The sequence below is a fragment of the Triplophysa rosa genome, linkage group LG9, assembly GCF_024868665.1.
Source record: "Triplophysa rosa linkage group LG9, Trosa_1v2, whole genome shotgun sequence".
NCBI lineage: Eukaryota > Metazoa > Chordata > Actinopteri > Cypriniformes > Nemacheilidae > Triplophysa > Triplophysa rosa.
In genome coordinates, this window is record NC_079898.1 from 9,872,068 (window position 1) to 9,893,119 (window position 21,052).

General features: G+C 39.8%; 1 protein-coding gene across 2 annotated transcripts in view; it reads left to right on the forward strand.

The window, feature by feature from the left end:
* The window catches only part of kcnma1a (potassium large conductance calcium-activated channel, subfamily M, alpha member 1a), a 176,474-nt gene extending 162,252 nt beyond the window's left edge, over positions 1 to 14,222 (forward strand). Inside the window, exons 22-28 of one of the 2 annotated variants that reach the window (XM_057342161.1) lie at positions 3,564 to 3,687; positions 4,779 to 5,003; positions 5,437 to 5,629; positions 8,446 to 8,559; positions 10,602 to 10,685; positions 12,514 to 12,644; positions 14,108 to 14,222. In XM_057342161.1, the coding sequence (XP_057198144.1) occupies positions 3,564 to 3,687; positions 4,779 to 5,003; positions 5,437 to 5,629; positions 8,446 to 8,559; positions 10,602 to 10,685; positions 12,514 to 12,599 (826 nt within the window). In that variant the 3' untranslated portion in view covers positions 12,600 to 12,644; positions 14,108 to 14,222. The remainder of the gene's footprint in view (positions 1 to 3,563; positions 3,688 to 4,778; positions 5,004 to 5,436; positions 5,630 to 8,445; positions 8,560 to 10,601; positions 10,686 to 12,513; positions 12,645 to 14,107) is intronic. The other variant, XM_057342163.1, reaches the window with a different exon arrangement.
* The last annotated feature ends 6,830 nt before the right edge of the window (positions 14,223 to 21,052 follow it).

A 21,052-nucleotide genomic window follows, 5' to 3' on the forward strand; every position in this document is an offset into this window, starting at 1 on the left:
GCGAGTGGTGAAGCACGCGGCATGTAATGAAATATTCAGTCGGGGTGTAAAAGCTCTAAATGATTTCACTGTTATTAGCACCTGCACACAGCCTGATATCATCTCACGCAAGCATGCTAATTGACACGCTTCTGATGTGATGCTTCGGCAATCAAACATGCATGACACGACGAACGACGGAAGGGGAGCGTCACGTGCTGTAGAATTACCTGCTTGGGACGGCGAGAGCAAGGAAGAGAAGGAGGGGAAAAAGGAGGAAAGTAATTATTTTAGGAAGGTTCAGTGGTACACATTTTCTTTACCACGATTTTGAGTTTCATTATTTGTGCCTGAGATAATGTGCATTTATTGAAGGTGTAAATTAATTTTCCGGAATGTTATCTGACGTTATGCCAATAGGTAAGGTGAGGCAGAGGTCCCATCATTCATTATTCGAATGATTAACAAGGAGCTAAAGGAATTTAGAAAGCTCATTTAGTTCAGTGTTGATCACAACGTGTTACAGAAAGAGGCATAACAGGCACTGGATTATTATGTCAGTTGAATTACATCACATGCGTTAAATGGAATAATGCACAGTGATGTTAATGAATAATCAGCTATTCATTGCAATGATAAATCTTGTAATTTATTGAATGTATTCTATTTTTAGCCTATAAAGAATAGCTATTAAGGTTTTTTAAATATAAATATATGAAAGTATAAATATTTTGTAAAATTAAAATATAATAATGAAGTGATTATTGTAAAACAATCTTGTGTTTGATATCAAGAGTATCTGGGTAGGGCAAACACCAAGACCCTATCCACACTAATGCGTTTCTGTTTGAAAATGCATCTTTTTTTCTCCGTTTTGGCCTTTCGTCCACACTGAGACGGCTGGAAAACGCACTCGAAAGTGGATACATTTGAAAACGTCGTTTTCGCGTTTTAATGTGGATTAGGAAAACAGAGGGGTTTAAAAACGATGACGCGTTTTTCGTCATGTGACACAGTTGTTTCTGCTGCTCTCTTGTCTGATAGCATCAATGTCAGTTCATGCGCATTTTAGGAGAAGGAATATTTAATACCTCACAGTTATGGTTTGGCAGCGGAGTGCGAGTTAAGTTTCACTTTCACAGCTTTATAGTCTTGGGTTAAAGAATGTTGAAGGAGACTCATCTCTAACTTACCTCACTGTCCATCTATTTAAAAAAATGCGTCTTTGCTCCACATTGCCGCAACATAATAATTAACACTTGCTGACGTGTCTTGGGTTTTACTCATGCGCAATACATGGATGTAAGTGTACGTTTGGAGATGGGCAGTGTTTGGGAAATGCTTGAAAACGCTAGTTTGGACGAAGAGAGTGTTTTGAAAACGAAAACTCCGTTTTCAAATGAAAATACACTGGTGTAGCCAGGATCTAAGAGAAAATGTATCCCTGCAGCCACATCTCTGAGATGGGTCTTTGCTGTCTGCCCTGAGGCCATTTCCTCAAAGGCAGTCTTTCTGGCCCATCTCAGGCCTGTTAACAGCTGCACGGTGGGTTTTAGCTGACAGTTTTATGCATTTACAAGTGGCCTGTGGTTTCTCTAGCCTCATAGTATCAATTGTAGAGTAACTAAAGAACACAAATTATGACACAGCTGTGTTGAAGTATATATCTGTATCACGTAGATGTACTGTAGCTCATGCTCTGGTCCACCTTTGTGTGTGCGAAATATTTGTGAACTGTTCGATATTTTTATCTAGGCTTATTTGTAAGATCAGGGTTGATTTATTTTTTATATCCATCATTTTACATCCATAATGTTGTTAAATCCATGCTTCACTGTGCATTACCGTAACATTTTGTATTCAAATCCATGATTTTTCCCACTTCCTATGACCTCCTGGAAACAAACGTGCCTTTTAGTAACACCTTTTTTGGAACTTTATTTTTTCACAACTAAACTTATAATATTACTAATGAAAATGTATTTATTAATCACAAGAAACTGATATTTACAAATGCATATATTCATTAACTTAATTACAAATAATACCAATAAATATATCGGATAGTATTTTTTTTGTATTTTCACAGCTGTGTTGTAAAATTCACAACATAATTAACTTTAACTGTGTGTTTTTGTACTATAAATTGTAGTTTTGTAGAATTCACCAATTGTAATGGAATAGTGCCATCTTTATGGAGCTTGATTTATGTCTGCAAAAATAATCATAATATTTAAACAGTGCTAATTTTGTGATAAAATGTATTTTTTAAAGCTGTTTTGCAACCATGCAAATTGTGAAGAACGCTATAGACATAAAATGATTAAACGGTTATTCAATTAGCAAACAGTTTTTGTTAAGAATTATTTAAAACAAATACATTTTACACTACCATATTTTTCCCTGTTTCGGTTTCAAATTTTTTTATTTATTAAATTATATGGCAGGCAATGAAATATCATGTAACAAGAAAGGAGAGATTTGGGAGATCATTATTTTTATTGGAATTATTTACAGTACACACACACGCACACACACTTTTGTGTACATCTTTGACTGTTTGTGAAACTGACCGATTTACACCAATATTTTTCTCAGTTACTGTAGTCCAAGCCTCGTTTTATTATTAGTTGCATTGTAATGGCTAAATTTGTTCATTTACTGTATATTGATTTGACATTGTTGTATTCCTGTAATATTTATATTATATATACCAAATATTTGATATATACCAATATAGTTGTTTGGAAACCAGCCAGAAATCTGAAGTGTTTTTGGCAGATTATACAACCATATCAAGCCCAAAACAGCATTCCTCTATGTGTTGAACTGCTATTCACAGCGCACAGCTCCCAGATCTGGCGTCAAATGAAGTAGGTGAATTCAGCTTTCCATTTGTATAGTTTATATGAGCTGTTCCGAAAACATTGAAGGGCTCAGCGAACGCTTCTAAGAAATACATGTGAGCTAGCACAGAGCCCGGACCTTCTTCACGGTCGACATGCCCCTCAGATCAGCTTCTGCAGGACGTGCTGATATAGGTTAGCCTGTTTAGACGTGACACTCTGCTAAAACATTAATGGCCTTCAGTTTGGGGGAGCAAAATGTGATTGGGCAAATTCCTGAAATATTTAAAGTGCGCCTCTGTTAAAGCTTTTACCGTTGGACGCATGGCATCAGGAGCGATGCCGAGTAAAAGCCAGTAATTGGCGTTCCATTCTGGTGCCACTCAGTCACTGAAGTGCTCGGGCTCCATCTCCTCCACTCCAGCGCTGTCACCGGGGCGGATGCTTTGATGACTCCGCATTCCTGGCAGCCCGGAGAGAGCTGCAGTTATGATGGAGTCCAATGCACAAATTCAATCTGACAATGACAAGCCGTGTCAGCACGGGCCTGTTTACTGCTTATTTATTGTCAATAGACTTCCGTGCAGATGCGCTGAAAGTTTGTCCTTTGACAAATGTCACAATTAAGCCCGGAGGATAAATTCCGACCGTTGTGTTTTTTACCAACCTGCATTTGCAAAATGAGGTGTTGGTGGCAAATAAGGTCAAGCTTACGCATTTTCTTCCCTGATTTTACAGGCACGACCCCCTGCTTATTCCGGGAAACGAGCAGAATGAAAGCGTGGATTCTAGTGTGAAGAGATACGACTCCACTGGGATGTTTCACTGGTGTCCAGCCAAAGAAATTGAGAAAGTCATTCTGGTAGGTTGTAACTGGGCATGTTAATGCCACTTCATGCGTTGTGTAAATAAGTATACAAAAAGCACTGATGATGGCTTAAAGGTCCAGTCAGTGAAATCTAGCGGCAAGGTTGCGAATTGCAACCAACCGCTCACTCCACCCCTCCCCCTCCCTTTCGAAACACTACGACGACTGACAGAACATGGCGAATTCCATGTAAGGGGACCCGCGGTGTATGTAGATAGAAATTGCTCATTCTAAGGTAATAAAAACATAACGCTTCAGTGTGTAAGATCTTTATACACCTCTGAAGACATAGTTATCTAGATTATATTGCATTTATATGAATAGATCATCCCAGAAATGGAACACACTGGACCTTTAAAACCATGTTACATTAGTGTTGAATGTGATGCATTTGCACATTGCGTTTACTGGCCATAGTGAGACCATTTTATTGTTTTAATTTTCCTAAATGTAATAAAATAGGTTTTTTCCAAGCGATAAATAAAACTGAAGAAATTTGAGATGCATTTTTATAGATTTTAATGTAAGTTTTTACATTTTATATTAAAGTTTATTTTTAAGATGAATCTTCTGGTCTATGGTCATGTTTCACCTCAAAATCACAAGAAATAAGAAATAATTGATTGAATAAATTAAATCCTATTTAGAACCATTAAGATGCTTTGAAATGTGACTTTTTTATAAAAAAATATGTTTACTATAATGCATCTGGAAGCATCTTAAAAATGTTAAAGGTTTCTTAAAGATTTGTTTAGTATATATATTTATTTGAATGTGAAATTCTGTATAATCTGGACGTTTTCTTGACAGGTTTTGGGAAATTCACTCATATACAGGCACACAGTATATCAAATATAAATACGCATAATGCTGTTACCTTTTTTGCTTGCGTAATGTTCTGTTTTTTCCTATAATCATTTCTATCTTCTCTATATTATATAATCATTACTGTATGTACTGTACACATGCATTTTCTCTTTATCCCATTTGAAATAAATTCTATACTCTTCCTTGTTGGTATTAGATGATCAAGTACTCCAGCTTGACTGATGGCATGTTGTTTGTTTCTGGCTCATTCACCACAGACACGCAGCGAGGCCTCCATGACAGTTTTAAGTGGACATGTAGTCGTCTGTATATTTGGAGATGTCACGTCGGCCTTAGTGGGGCTTCGAAACCTGGTGATGCCTTTGAGAGCCAGCAACTTCCATTACCACGAGCTAAAGCCCATCGTGTTCGTGGGGTCATTAGACTATCTGAGAAGAGAGTGGGAAACCCTTCACAACTTTCCCAAAGTCTCCATTTTACCCGTGAGTAACACCAGTACACCTGCAGGAAAAGAATATTTCGCATTTATGCAACTCGAGACAATATTTGAAGGATCTGATTTTCTCATGTTCCTTTTTAAAAGTTTACGCATTTAATAGTGTTAGCACATTTTGTCGTGCAGATGTGCTGGCACCACGTTCCTGCTGGCTGTGTGAAACGCTGGCTTTGTTTCCAGCTTTAGTGCTTGTTAGCATCGGCTTGACTGAGTATTCAAAACCAAGCCAGAACGCTGCCATCAGCGAAGCCTAGCCTTTAGATTAGACCGCATCTCTTCCTCCCCCAGCACATAGTTAGATCAGCTGAATGTCACTGCCTTTAGAAAAGTAAATACTTGTTAACTAATTTCCGTGAGCCACCGTGCTCTGTCTTTAATTTGTGTTTTTCTCTTTCTTACCCCGTCTCTCTCCGCTGAAGGGTACGCCATTAAGTCGAGCTGATTTAAGGGCCGTCAACATCAACCTCTGCGACATGTGCGTTATCCTGTCAGCCAATCAAAACAATATCGACGATGCTTCACTGCAGGACAAGGAATGCATCTTGGCATCTCTTAACATCAAATCTATGCAGTTTGATGACAGCATCGGAGTCTTGCAGGCTAATTCTCAAGGTAAGGAGTCTGGCTATGTGCGGCAGGCATTGAGAATTGCCTCAGGAGCACTAGTTTCTAAGACTAAGACCAGAGGTCCAATTATGTCCGACGGTTTAAAAGGGACAGTTCTTCCAAACATGAAAATTCTGTCATTTACTTGCTTTTATGTCAGTCCAAAACTGTACACCATTTTCCAGAATAGTTTTTTTCCTCTACACAGCGAAAGTTAATGGGGACCAGGGACAACGGTGGTCACTATTCACTTTCACTGTATTGACAAAAATCTTGGGGATTTTTGCAGAGATCCCCTTTTCTGTCGCAGCAAAGTCATACAGATTTTAAACGACTTTTTGAAGAGACAAAAAATAAATGAGAATGACATATTCTCTTTTTTGCGAGAATTATCCCTTTAATGTAGAATATATGCTACAGCTTAGGGTAACTAAAAGCCTTTGATTCGACAGATGTCAATTATATAAATAATAATAATAATAATAATGAAAAAGACATAATAATGAAAGTGCAAACATTTCACACATTTGCGTATAAACAATAAACACAATAAATGACCCGTTTAGGCACTGTATTCAAACATTAAATAAGTGTTCATTTAGCCAAAAGCTGTTATAAATTTCCATATTAGCGTTTCATGCATATGTATGTTCATTATAAGAAGGCGTATGCAATCTCCAGCAAGTGTATTGCATCTTTCCACGTAATCAAAGCTCTCAAAAACATCCCAAACATTTCTGCGAGGATTGCGAGTTATTTGCCTCCGATTGCTGGACCGAGGCAGATTTGTTTGGCGACAAATTGACTCGAACAGATTGTTTATGCATTCAGATAAACATGTAACCCTCTTGCGCCCATCAGGATTCATCATCATTAAACAGACACAGTACAAATCAGCAGCTTCACATTCTCAGCTGCTCTTCATTACGCAAATTACACACCCCGCACAAGCCGGCCCACAACAATGAACATTTCAACTGTTATTGAGCATCCACTTTTTGCACAGAAAGATGGATTTAACGACAGCTTTTGAGTGAAACGTGTCCGATGACATCCTGAAGCACTCGTGGTTGAATGGTGGCGGCGTGTTTGGGAAGAACGGGTCCCTCTGGGGCAGATGGTAATAGATGGTGATCATACTGTTCGTGCGGGAGAAAACCATACGTCATTATTGCTTTCTCAATTAATTGAGCTCAACATCTGGCATGATCAGCCGCAGAGACACAGTGTGTAATAAAGATTTATTACATTAACACTCTGAATATAAGACCTCATTTTATCCAACAATGAGCCGCTTGTTTTGCTCCCAAGTTAACTTTTGCAGTGATGGAAATACATTTATTCACATGCTTTTCCAGCATGTAGCGGTATATACGTACAGTATTCTCATTATAATATCGTTTTCTTTTTAAGACTGACCAACAAGGGGTTAAAAACCAATAGTTTTGAAATCTGTATGAGATGCAGGTGTAACAAATTTCATCACACCACATCATCTTGCACAGAAGGTGTTATTGAATAAATCAGATAGACTTTTGCCAGGGGAAGATACTACACAGTGCACTGCTGTGAGTGCTTGAGGGTCTTTGAATAAAGTACACAAAGTCCAGCGTACAGTATAACGCAATAACTGCAAATAATGCACCAAAGCAGAGTTTACAGGGTCACCCCTAGGGTTGGAAAGTGTGAGGTGTGTGCATTATTCAACAGAAAAAAATACAATTAACAAATAGCTCATTTACAAATGAAGAAAAACATTTGTTTATCATTTATTGCAAAGCATATGATAAATAATTTTCTCATTGATATGTACTTAACAATAAAAATAAAATAGGATCATAAATTGCAAAAAGTAGGTCATAGGACTCTTACCAATGTAGGACATGGTGTTTCTTTTAATGTTCTTTTCTTGTCAAATTATAATATATAATATGATATATAAGTTGTTGCATTATTTAGATACTTTACATCGTCAAATGTTTGTACACTTGACCCACATATCTTACAACAAAACAAGTTATAATTCATACCAATACTGTTTTTAACCCAAGCAAAAACCTTTAAGGAGAAGAATCCGAGATGTATATTTCTATAGCTGACTCTGACTGTACCTGCATATCTGTCTTCACTGTTTACACAACAGAAGATTGGATTATTTTCTGCACGTTTAAAAGAACTCCTTTTCTTTTTGTGTTTTGTATTCTTTTCCGTATCATAGTCTATTGAACTTTCCAGTTGCAAAGAAGGACACCCCCTTTATAACATCCTGGAGCCCTTTTAAAACTTTGTGACCTGAATCTTTTCCCCGCATTATGTTTGTCACCGTAAAAACGAAACGCTTGCATTTTTCTGTAGTCGATGGATGTCAAAACAGGGACGATGCATTATGCATATAGCATTACTGATTTAAAATGTTTACTTGTCAGCTTGGGCAAATGCAAAAGTGTCAAGTCATGTGAATTCATACTCTTGTCACTGTTGCTTGTATTTCATGGCATTTCACATAAAAGGTTTTCAGGATCCACTTCACCAGTTTTATGGTAACAAAATGAACAGCATATAAAATTTATACCTGCCGGTTCATGGAAGGCAGCAAATGCTAAACATTCCTGAGCTGACCCTTAAAAGCAGAATATCTGTATTTCACTGCGATCCACTCTCCTATCGCCATGCACGACTGTACAATGTTTACTATATTTAACATTACAACACAAGCTTTTATTGTTAGGATCTGACAGTGATGTGAATTGTTAGATCACCAATACGTACATCTTACTGTACGTTTTTTTTCACAAGATGTTCTCTTTCTCATTGTGTGGCAGGTTTCACACCTCCCGGTATGGACCGGTCATCTCCAGATAACAGTCCTGTGCATGGCTTAGTGAGGCAGGCGTCCGTCACCACCGGATCAAACATCCCCATCATAACTGAACTTGGTGAGAAGCGACCGCACAAGCTCGCTAACATGTCAAAGTGGAGTGTGATTAGAATCTAAACTTACATTTCGAGCCTTTAACACCACACTGATGTGTTCCTTATGAAGTGTTTGTGATGACTGTGTTTGAATATTTCACCGACTGGGTCAAAGTCTCGTCCTCATCAGTGGTTCCTTTAATGCACTGAAGGAGACCTAGACTTGTAGGGACAGAAAAAAGCATGCAGTTGCAAAATGGATCCATTTATAAATAACAATGAGGGTGGTATTCCCATGGTAGGGGGGCTCATGAAAGTTTTAGATCTCAGAGGGCACTAAAGCACCAGAGACCGGCCGCTTCAAGTCTCCACTGACCCAATTACAGTGTGTTATAGCAGAAGTGTACGAGCCCGGCAAACTCTAAAACTTCATGCAAAAACATACACGCACACAAATACATACATGCACATATGTTCTCCCGTTCCCCGACACAGGAGATCCAGATTTCCATGCTGTTCCCTGTGGGGTTACATACAAAAAGTTTGCTGGCATTTTGACATTGGTAGAGGTGAAACTCATTTTCACCACTGATTAGATCTTTTTGAAGTCGTTTTTCAGTTTATAATGAAGATTTACTTGAGTCTAATAATCAGTATAATTTGATGCTCAAGATCCTCTCATCATCTGTTATTAACAATTCTAAAACTTGACATTGAGTAATCTGAACTTGAATGTGACTGATATTTTCAGTCTTCAGACAGTGTTCCTTTGTAATTATTAGCAAAAACAATTCAGTGTTCGGCTGTTAAGTGCATTCTAAGATATTTTAAAATTGTCAAAAGTGTGATAAAAGACCCCATGAAAAGGATTTATAGGCACAGTTTTCTTGTTTTTCCTTTAGCCAATACATTTACATACTCTTAAATAATATTAAAGAGTTGACCTCTTTTTTACAAAGTCTGTAGATTTAGTCATGGAGCCATAAACCAAGTTGGCTTATTGGTGTTGTAAATGTTTTAATTTGTGTATTTATTGAGAGTGAAACAAGCTTATAGATCATCTCAAAGCTGATATATTGGCAGTTTCTTAAAGGGACAGTTCACCCAAAAAAAGAAAATTCTCTTACTTAAAGTGCTCACCCTCACGTTGTTCAAAACCTGTGAATTTTGTAGCTCTGCTGAACACAAAGAATAACATTTTGAAGTATGTTTGTAACCATACAATTCTAGGGCACCATTGACAACACTAGTAGTAAAAATGCTACTATGGTAGTCAATGGTGCCCCAGAACAATTTGATTTCCAACATTCTTCAAAATATCTTCTTCTGTGTTCAACACAGAAATGTATACAGGTGTGGAAAACTTGAGAGTAAATGAAGACAGAACTTTCATTTTTGGGTAATCTATCTCTTTTAGACTTTAAGATTTTAAGGCAGCACATTTAAATATAAGAAAAGTGTCTCCTTTTGAAAACTGTAACTATTTTATTTATCACAATATTGGCATCCCCAACCCTCTTCTTGTTTCATCCATTTTTATTTCATACAACATTGTGCCATACCCCCAATGTATCAAAGTGACACTGAAAGCCTCAGTTATAATAACCCAACTAGACAATCATTATTGTGATAAGTGTTTTCTAAAGATAGCCTCAGTTAAAAGTCATTTACAGTTACCTTCCCCGACTGCCAACAAACTGGACAGATTTCAGTTCTCCACACAAGCAAATCATCAGAGGAGCTCCTGGTAAATCAAGCCTGTGATGTCAGAGCTGCGAGAACATCTGAGAAACATGCATTGCTCACAGCAGATCTTTGTTCTTAACGCTTCCTAGTAATCTTTTCCCATATTTGCATTACAGTAGATACTGTACCAAAGCCCAAACTATATCCAGTTATCACGAACAGACAATGTTGAACTGTGAAGTGTTTGATTCTGACACTGTACCTTTAGATTTCTAATCCCACTCTTGACATGATGCTCTCATTTGTGTTTCTCTCTCTCTTTGGCTTTGAACTTGCTTCAATAACTGTCTCCCCTCAACGCCTGTTTTATCATCATTAGCTAAGCCTGGCAAACTACTGCCTTTGGTTTCATTCAATCAGGAAAAAAACAGTGGAACCAACATACAAATGATAACAGAACTGGGTAAGCCGTGCCTTTGTCCTCCGCTGCTCTGATGCACCGCCTCATCGGCTTGTCTTGATTTCTCTCGCCGCTGCTGGGGCCTGCTCCCATGGCATCACTTTGAACACATTTTTCTCCTTAGTTCTGGTTGAAATTGACTGTCTTGTTTTTTGGCCTTTTTAAGGCTTTTTTTTCTTAAAGCATCACTAGGCCTTTGATCATATGACTGTGTCCTTGTGGCTGTTTCCATAGCATCTCCCTGCAGTTCAGTTCTCCGGCCTGGGCTCTTTTTCATCGGGAGTTTGTCTGAAAGACTGACATTTCTCTTCCTCATAGAAAGTCTGGGAAGAAATCAAATTAAAAAAAAAAACTCCAGATCAAACTTTGCTTTAAGCTGTTTATTTTTATTTATTTATTTGTTGGGTGCTGGGCCTAGTCTCTGAAGCATAGTTTTGTTGAAAGGGAGTGAAACAAAGATTTGTGTGAGGCTGTGTTCAAACAGAATAGGATTTTAGGGCATTGTCTCCATATGCCGGCCGCTGAGACCATAGCCTCAAAGCAGTCTGACAGCTCTTTATCCAACCAAATATACCGATGTTTAAAGCGTTTAAAGCCGATGGTTATTCTTTATAAGTGGACATAACTGCTGATGATTTTGTCTGGAAGGCGAGTGCTTGGTTACTTAGACTTTCTTTCACAATCACGATTGTTTGTCGCAAGTGTTTAATTGTATATTTGAGCCATCGATTGAACTTCATCCAGTATGATTCATTATTAAATAAATAACAATTGATCATGCCCCCATGAACTGTACGTAGACTCCATAGTAAGGGACATTTTCTTCCTCTCAGCAATGTAGACGTGAGGTCCCACCTCCCCCAAATTTGGTGCTTTTGCCGTTAATGCAACAAAACGGCCCATGTACGTACGTGCTTATAGACCATTAACAATCTCACAAAAACAACCTGAGTCTATCTTAGGCAGCCCATACAGAAATCTGATATATGGATATATATGTAAGAAACTATATACAGATTTCTGTGTGGAAGTTGTGGACTGGAATGTTCAATAATATGAAAATGAAATGAACAATATATTGTTTACTTAAAGAAACAGTTCTCCCAAAAATGAAAAGTCTGTCTTCATAGACTCGCCCTCAAGTTTTTCCAAATCTGAATAAATTTCTTTGCTTGTAACTCAACAGTTTGGCCACCATTGACTACAATAGTAGGAAAAATGGCTTTATCAATTTCTTTGTTCCATTGAACACAAAAGAAGAAATTTTGAAGAATGTAAGAAATCAAACAATTCTGGGCCACCATCAACTACCATTGTCATTTTTCCTACTGTGGTAGTCAATGGTGGCCAAGAACTGTTTGGTTACACGCATTCTTCCAAATATCTATCTCCGTGTTCATCAGAACAAAGATATTTATACAGATTTGGAAAAACTTGAGGTTCTTTATTAAATATTGATGTATGAATAGTTCAATGAATTAATTGGCATATGATGTAAATCGTGTAATAAAAATGTGTAATTTTTGACAGCTCTTATATGTATTTGTCGAGTTATTCAGAATAAAGCAAAGTAGGGGCCATTATTTCTTGGCACTCCATTGTGGAGTTATCAATATGAAATATTTATTATTAAGCAGAATGCATGCTCACTGAATTGCATGCAGTTTTTATTGATTGATATTATTATTTACCCTCATTGTTTATTTAATTTCATTAACATGTTTTCCAATGGCTGGTGAAAAACTTTCCATCTTCCAAATCCCCTGTTGGTACTGTTTGGACTCTTTGGATTCTTCTGCATGATTTTAAAGCTTCTGTCTCTTTACTGCAGTGAAAGACTCCAACGTTCAGTTTTTGGACCAAGACGATGATGATGACCCAGATACGGAGCTGTATCTGACCCAGCCGTTCGCCTGAGGTACAGCGTTTGCCATCAGCGTGTTGGACTCCCTGATGAGTGCGGTGAGTTAGCGACCGTCTAAACGGCTGCCACGTTGACACCTTTTCACCCGTCTGAATTCCTTTAAACAGATTAACGGAAGTAAGCCCTTTAAAGAATAAATCAGTTCAGTTTTTTTGTACAAAAGAAATTTATATTATCTAGCAGGCTTCAGACGATCTCTCGTTCAGATTTAAAATCAGCCGGTGATTTGGTGAACAAAGCGACCCGTCAAAAGATGCTCAGTCAGTTCTCTCCCATCATGAAATGTCATATAGAATTACAAGAAAGCTCGTCGGAAGCTCCGGATGCTAATCCTCTGAAATAATGTATAGGAAGAAGAGACTTTAGATGTAGGGCTCAGGTGTTACCAGTAGGCAGACGTTGGTAAATGAAATGCCACATTGATCAGACAGCGCTGTCAGCGGCGGTGACATCAAAAAGAAAGTTGTTGCCAAGACTCCTCATATAATGTGTCATGAAATGAACTTTCAAGAGTCCTATTAGATCTTTTAACAAGGTAAGTGCTCGTATTTTCTTTAATGGCGTGCCTTGACACACAAGGTGGGCCACCTTGGGGTCCAAAAGCTCTAATCTCCTAACAATGTCATCTTGGCTAGAATGGGAAAAGGTATGTTTTTCCTCCTCACTTCTTCTTTCGTGTTTTTTTCTCCTCGCCGCCCACAACCGCTGCTATCTCCCCTATCCGTATGATGGCTTAATTCCAGTAGCTTTCACTTTGAGTGAAGTTAGAACAAAGCAGCCTTCAAGTGCATTTCACTCTGGACAAAGGTGAAGCTTGCTAATAGACAGCTCTCATCCATCATTCAGGTGAATGCTGCTGTCAGGAGCCCAGAGAAGTGTCACTCCAGCGCCGGCCCTCGGTGACACGGCCTTCTGGTGCTCACACAAAGCACCTTATGAGCTTTTATTTTATACCTGATTATTTGACAACGTTAGCATCGATCTGCTGGTTAAAAGGCTGATGAACATTTGATGGGCTAGATATGCTGGTGACATTATACAGTGTCATTATTTTTTGTCTAATACAGTTTTTGTATTTACAATAAACACAAATTCAAACGTCAGTGGTTTAATAATGAAATAACAGTATTCAATTAAGCAAATGCAAAACCGAATCATTTTCGCGCTAGCGCTATCATCTGCGTGAAAAATCTCCCCGCTTAATCTGTTCCGAGACCTGTAAACAATTAGTTACAATAATGATAATTAAAACAGCCTCGTGTGCAAAACGCCCCGCTGTTAAGCATGGCTGGTGATACCAAAATGGATGCGCGTAGGGAGGAGACAACAACAGCAGCTGGCGTAATTGCATTCCCGCGTCTCTTCCCTTCCCAGGGAGCGAAATGAGACGAGACAGATCAGGGTCTAGATAACAGCACTCGGGACAGCTCCGAAATCCTGACTGTCTTGAGTTGTGACTCTAATGGTGCTCACGTCCGGATCTTCTCCCTTATCTTGGCAGACATACTTCAACGATAATATCCTCACCCTGATCCGGACGCTGGTCACGGGAGGAGCCACCCCGGAGCTGGAGGCCCTGTTGGCAGAGGAGAACGCTCTGAGAGGTGGCTACAGCACGCCGCAGACGCTGGCTAACAGGGACAGGTGTCGGGTCGCCCAGCTGGCCTTGTACGACGGGCCCTTCGCCGACTTGGGGGTAAGTGGACGGTTAAGAGGAGTTGACGGGTTTTGTCCCTTTCACCAACAGGGCTCATGCCTGCGTCCGACGCCCTCCCGACCATGCTAATGCAAAGTGAACGAGCCGGACGAGCTCTAGAGCAAGTCTTTCGTTGCGTTTTTGTATCCGTGTAAGAATGGCACATATTTTGTGACGTCATCATAGTGTTGGAGTTGTACTGTTATAATACAAATTCACCTACACCGTTGCTTGACTCTGAATTCAAGCAATTCATTTTTCGTTCTTTTTCAGGACGGCGGTTGCTACGGAGACTTGTTTTGTAAAGCATTAAAAACATACAACATGCTGTGCTTTGGAATCTATAGATTACGAGATGCACACTTAAGTGCACCAAGCCCGTGCATGAAAAGGTGAGCCGGTCATTTCACAAATTTGTTATGAATGGGCTTTTAGTCCTTTATTTCACAGACATAAGCCCATAGTCCAGCTACAACACAAAACAAATCAGGCCTACATCACCCTTTGAAGCTTGTTCCGAAACTATTTGAGGGCCCTACCTAGTGTAGGAATCATCTGTGAGAATTAGTCAGGTTCATCCCACATAAGGGTCACTTCAGGTGCAATTCTTTGCCCTTCAACAAAGTTCCTCCCCATAAAGAGTGCTTGAAATTGGTCACCTAGAGAATTCAGTTCAGTTAGGATGCTGCCTTATAAGTGCACTGCATGAAGTAGACGGCAAGCTCACTATGTTTGAAACAGATTGCAATGACGTTTCCCCCTAAATGTCTAACCTGTCATAAATGCAAAACAGCACACATCCAATTTATAGAAAGTCATATATATTATTTGTGTTTGGGCCAAGTATTGCCATAGTGAAGGAAGTAAACAGTTATATTCTTCTATATCAGATTACTGAACATATGCATCTATTCCCCACGTGCACAGATATGTCATCACAAACCCGCCTTACGAGTTCGAGCTGGTGCCCACGGACCTGATATTCTGTCTGATGCAGTTCGATCACAACGCGGGCCAGTCCAGAGCAAGCCTGTCCCACTCCTCTCACTCCTCCCATTCGTCCAGCAAGAAGAGCTCGTCTGTCCACTCCATCCCCGCCACCAACCGACAGAACCGCAGCAGCAAAGCACGTGAGGCCCGTGACAAACAGAAGTAAGACACTTAGCATCTTGGCCTTTATTGAGTGTTACATACAGTTCCTGAGTGATTGTATGTATGTGTGGTTTTACAACATTTAGAGAAAAGTTGTGTGTGTGTTTGTAGCATTCATTGTGTATTCGTTTGTAGCTCCATTATTGTTATGTGCATGTGGCCCTTGCCTTGAACGCACTGAACTCTATGACCATTAGATCATCGCTTCATTCCAAGTGCACCTAAACCCAGGACCATACTAGCATCAGTCTGCATATTGCTGCTACATTTGAACTATATAGTTTGTAGGTTTTAGCAATGAACTAGAGGTCTTCCGGCAGGACCGCATTTGTTTTGGCACAAGGCAAAAATTCTCTAAAAGGGGGTTGTCGTCGTTTTGGTCAGTCGGAGCAGTTATTGTGTCATCTTGCCTTTACACGTGTGAAGCGCAATTCTCAGTTCAGTCCTCTATAGTGTTGGGAAGTCCACCACATTTTGTCGACAGTTATTTTAGATTGTTTCGCTTTTTAACCAGATAGATGTTCTAGTTTTATATGGTTGTTGCAACAGGTTAGTATTTATTTGAACCTTTGCATTCACTAATGTGAATTGATGAATTTGTGCTCCATTGCTGAATGACATCTGCAAGAAAAAACTCAAATACGACATGGTGTGATCGGGACAGAAATTGAACAGTTCTCCTTTCCAACCACTCCAATATTCTTCAGGAAAGGCATAAAAATGTCCCGTGCAGACCTCTAGTATGAACAGTTTAGTAAGATGTATACAGTACTTGTGTGTCTTTGCACCTTTATTTGTGTATAAGGACTACACATCATTTTGTCTCATGGCATAGGTTTGTGTAAGGAAACCGTGTAAACTCATTTATGGCCTTCCTGTCCGTCTTATTGTTGTTTGTTTGTGTGTATGAGAACGGTGAATTGCATCATCGTGTTTTTAGTCTGTTAGTGGCTTATCTTTAGTTCTGCTCCAGTGATTTTGATGTTTTCCAGGTAGTGTTTAGAGACATTATCATAGCAGAAAAGGTTTCACAGATCCCCGAGTGCCTTGCAGGAGCAGGAGCCCTTCTGGTGTATATTTTAGTAAACAATCCTGCCTTGTTGAAACCGATTAGTGAGCAGATAATTAAAATCTTTATTAATACATAATATTCACTTCTCGCCAGAAAGGAGTTGCTGCAAGGTACCATGGGAAGTTGTTCAACCTCGCATTGATATCAGTGCCTGTGCCTAAAAGCTGTAATCCAAAGTTTGTAAGACATTTCCCCATTAATAAGAAAAAAGTTAAATTAGTTAGAATAATTGTGCTTTTAATTTGCCTTTGCAAATGTGCCGTGTTTGAGAAGTTCCTTTTGTCCTTTTAAAGAAACTAATTCTTAAAGTGGACAAAAAAGAAATATAACCATTGCATTTTTTGTATTACACTAGTTCAATATAGCCTACAGTTCATAAATATTGACAAGTTGTTTGTCTACAGTTAAATGTACGAGCAATGGTATTTGTAAAGAATAATTTGCCATGAGTAAGTGTGTAAAAGTTCAAATGCATGGGATTTCCAATTTAACACGGCTAACAAATGGGCTATATATGATATGATGTCAGTGATTCTGTTTGAGCTCTGTTACTTATAACCTGTAAAACTTACATAGACCACTTTTTTTTCTAAAGTGCAACAAGGATGAATAGAATGGGTCCAGGTATGCAAGTTAATGATTCTGCATGATACAGCACCTGTTGTGGGATCTTTTAATCATAACTCTGTCCTTGTGGAGCACTGTTATGAGAGAGGATTTTGATTTTACTTTCAGAGGAAATCACGCCTACTTTTCACCCTTTGCTTTCTGTGTGAAAGCAAACGGCTGCTGCTACTGCCTAACTCCTGCCATGCTCAGGATCATCCCAGCATTGCATGTCTTCCCTCATCTGACTCCAGTGATCTCTCTTTCTCAGTAGTCCCCTCCACTTCAGTTCTTATTCTTCACTTATTTCTCATTAGGTTTTCTTTTTTTAATACTGTCTGCATTGTGTGAGAGGTCAGTGTGTCTGTATGTTGTTGTAGAGACGTACAATTTTCCCCCAGATACTTTATTTGGATTTAAGGGACACTTCACCCAAAAATGAAAATTCTGTCATGAATTACTCACCCTCAAGGTGTTCCAAATCTGTATAAATGTCTTTGTTCTGATGAACACCAAGAAAGATATTTGGAAGAATGCTTGTAACCAAACAGTTCTTGGCCACCACTGACTACCACAGTAAAATAAAATGTCTCTTTTTTTTTGTCCTGTTGAATTTAGAAAAGCCCACAGTTCTGGAGCACTTTTGACTACCATTTTAATTGTTTCTACTATGGTAGTCAATGATGTCCATTCTTTCAAATATCTTTCTTTGTGTTCAACCAAACAAAGAAATGTATACAACTAGAGGAGTAATTTATGACAGAATTTTCATTTTTGGATGAACTGTTCCTTTAACTGAGGTGAGGTAAATACCTCACCTCACACGCGAATAGCTCAGACTGTAAAATCCGTTTCGCTGCATCACGTTTATTGTAAATTATTATTCACAATTTCAGATTTTTAACACTTTACAGCAGGGGTGTCCAAAGTCAGTCCTGGAGGGCCGGTGTCCTGCAAAGTTTAGCTTCAACCCTAATCAAACACACCTGAACAGCTAATCAAGGTCTCACAAAGCAGACTAGAAACTTCCAAACAGGTGTGTTGAGCCAAGTTGGAGCTAAACTCTGCAGGACAGTGGCCCTCCAGGACAGACATTGGACACCCCTGCTTTACAGTCTTTACTGTGTTATTCAAGTCCGCTTTACTGAAGGCTATTGGCCAAGTCATAAGTGCATTTTGTGTTGATCAGCTAATCTGACGCAGATGCCAACCAATGCCGATACTTCACCGTATCACTACTTAAAATAAACATTTCTGAACATTGTTGGCTTCTATCACGCAGCTGATGCCACTTCTGGAAATCGAGGTAAAAATCCCCATCTGCACGACCTCACTTGGCTCATGGATGTATAAATCCAAAAACGCAGATTCAGTCCTTTAAAAGTTCCCCACTCAAATCAGGCGCAAAGTCAGACTGGCGTTCCGCTCTCAGCCGAAATTCCCCTCAAACACCCGTGTGAGCGAGGGAACCGTGATGAGCTGTTGAAATTGGCTCTTTTAACCCTTGTGGAGCCGCAGGATGTCTCGGGGCGATGTAAGAGCCAGCATCAGTAGTAAACTCGGGGGAACCGAGCGAGGTGGCTGACTCCTTGCACCTCCTCAGGCAGAGCTCCACTTACATCAAACGACCGCGCCGTGACACTTCCCCCCCGCGGCTCGGCGCTGCCTGACACTCCAAGGTGCGCAGTACATTTCAAGTTGGAGGTATAGTGGAAAATGTCAGAGTGGTGGAAAATGACACGGTGCTGGGGAGAACGTGAACGCGATGAGGACGGATGCCGGCCCTGCGTGCGGCTTAAGTCCTCTGTTATGTGTCTCTTTGCCCCTTGAAGAATCATGGGAAATATTTTAGAATTGATTAGGACGCAAAGACAAATTCAGACACACGGCATGACACACAGTCATTCCTTTAGGCCTTCGGTGCTTGATGAAATTAGTTACAAATAGTTCCTACAGTTCTTGTGTGTGTGTGTGTGTTTCACCCTGTCGTCTTAGATGTGATGTACGATTCATGTATCAAGCGAGAGTGGAATTCTGTTGTGAAAGAGAGATCTACACTGTGTTTGTCTTAAAAAATATATATATATATATTAACGCTGTTTCTCGTCTTCTGCTTCTCTCCCGCTGCCTCGGCTGTCTGGCAGAAAAGAGATGGTTTACAGATGAAGCAGAAAACGCGTATCCAAGGAACATTCAAATCAAGCCCATGAGCACTCACATGGCCAACCAAATCAATCAGTACAAATCCACTAGCAGTCTGATTCCACCTATCCGAGAAGTCGAAGACGAATGCTGAACCAATCCCCAGCCTTTAACATCACGGGAGTCGGCTCATCCTGCTGTAAAAGAAGCACGCTATTCCTGAAATGACCGTGACGACGGCGACACATCGCTCTTCCCTTTTGCGGCTGGAGGGTTTGACCGGAGAACTGGAAGAGGGACCGCCTCTATGTGTATACCTTTAATGTTACTTCCATACTTTTATATACAGTATGTATACATAGTGATGTACATAATGACAATCAAGTAAGGATTGTACAGCCCCTAGCACTTTTTGAAATTATGTTAACAGGCAAACAAAAAAGAGAAAAGTACTTCCTGTGATTCTTTGCAATATGTCACCTTCGCCGTGGCCTGACTCCGCGTGCACGCGGGAGGATGAGGGTCACGTTCATCCAAACGCTCTCCAAAGATCCTCTTCTGAAGCATCACGTCAGCCCCACTGCGACGCATATCCTTTGTTTCTTTTTGCACTACGAGCTACCACAAAATAGCGACTCGGGAAGACTCCAAGCGTATCCTCGGTTCTGGGTGAGATGGGGCCGGTTTAACAGGCTGTGAAATGAGTGGCTTCGTTCAGGGTGTTTGCGTGGGCACTTCTGCATGTGTTTGCTGAAGTAACCTAAACATACAGTATCCATTTCCATCCACATAGACTGTTCAGGCACACACAAATACATGGAAATGTGTTTGCTGTACTTCAATGCAAAAGGTTGCACCCCCCAAGGTAGCGCTTTGGCAAATTGGCAATACATTGAGGATATGCACTACTTCTGTTGACGTCTTTCCATCACTCATGACTGCTGGTGTTTGTTTAGGAACCCATCTGTGGGCTTATGTGTTCATTCGGAAGAGGCTCTGTGTGTTTGTGTCTGCTGTTAATACGGAGTGAACTACCATCAAATGCTGATAATTCAACAATGATTGAGCTTTTCAGACCGACACGTCTCTAACCCAGCGTTGGCATGAAAAATGCGTGTTTAATTCAAATCGCCACGTATTGCAAAAGTGGGCATGTTTGTTTCCTCCTTTGGGTGTATAGGCACTGCCTGACACGGGGTTGGCCCAGAGGCAAAAAAATGCTTGGATGTTCTCTGTGACCAACCACGATGCCTTAAAATCTAGACTGAACGCCGCCGTTGGCTTATAAACAAATGGGCGAGCTCAATCATAGTGTTCAATTATCAGCCAATACAAGATGAAGCTTTAGACTGAATGGATGGAACGTCACTTAATATCAAGGCTACACAACTGTGTTGTACCTTTAAGTACAATAGTAACTGCGCTGACGCAAATGCTTCTCCGAATTTTGAAGTTTGCTTGAAGTTTGCTTCAAGTGCTCTGTCAGATTTATACATAAGTACATACTTATTTTTTATCCATGAGCGTAATCATTTTGTACTTATTTTTATACATATCAGAGAACTTTATTTCGAAATGTATCTTAAATATATCGTAATGGCTGCGGTGGTTTGCTTTCTGGTCCGGTTTTACCCCGACAACACAGCATCATGTAACATCGAATGACAAGTGAAATATCTTTGACGCGCTTTGAAGGACCTCTGTAGCTAAACCACTGAAACAGTGCTTTTCTTTCATAAGCTAACGGAGATGAAAACAAATGCTGAGTGATGACTCTT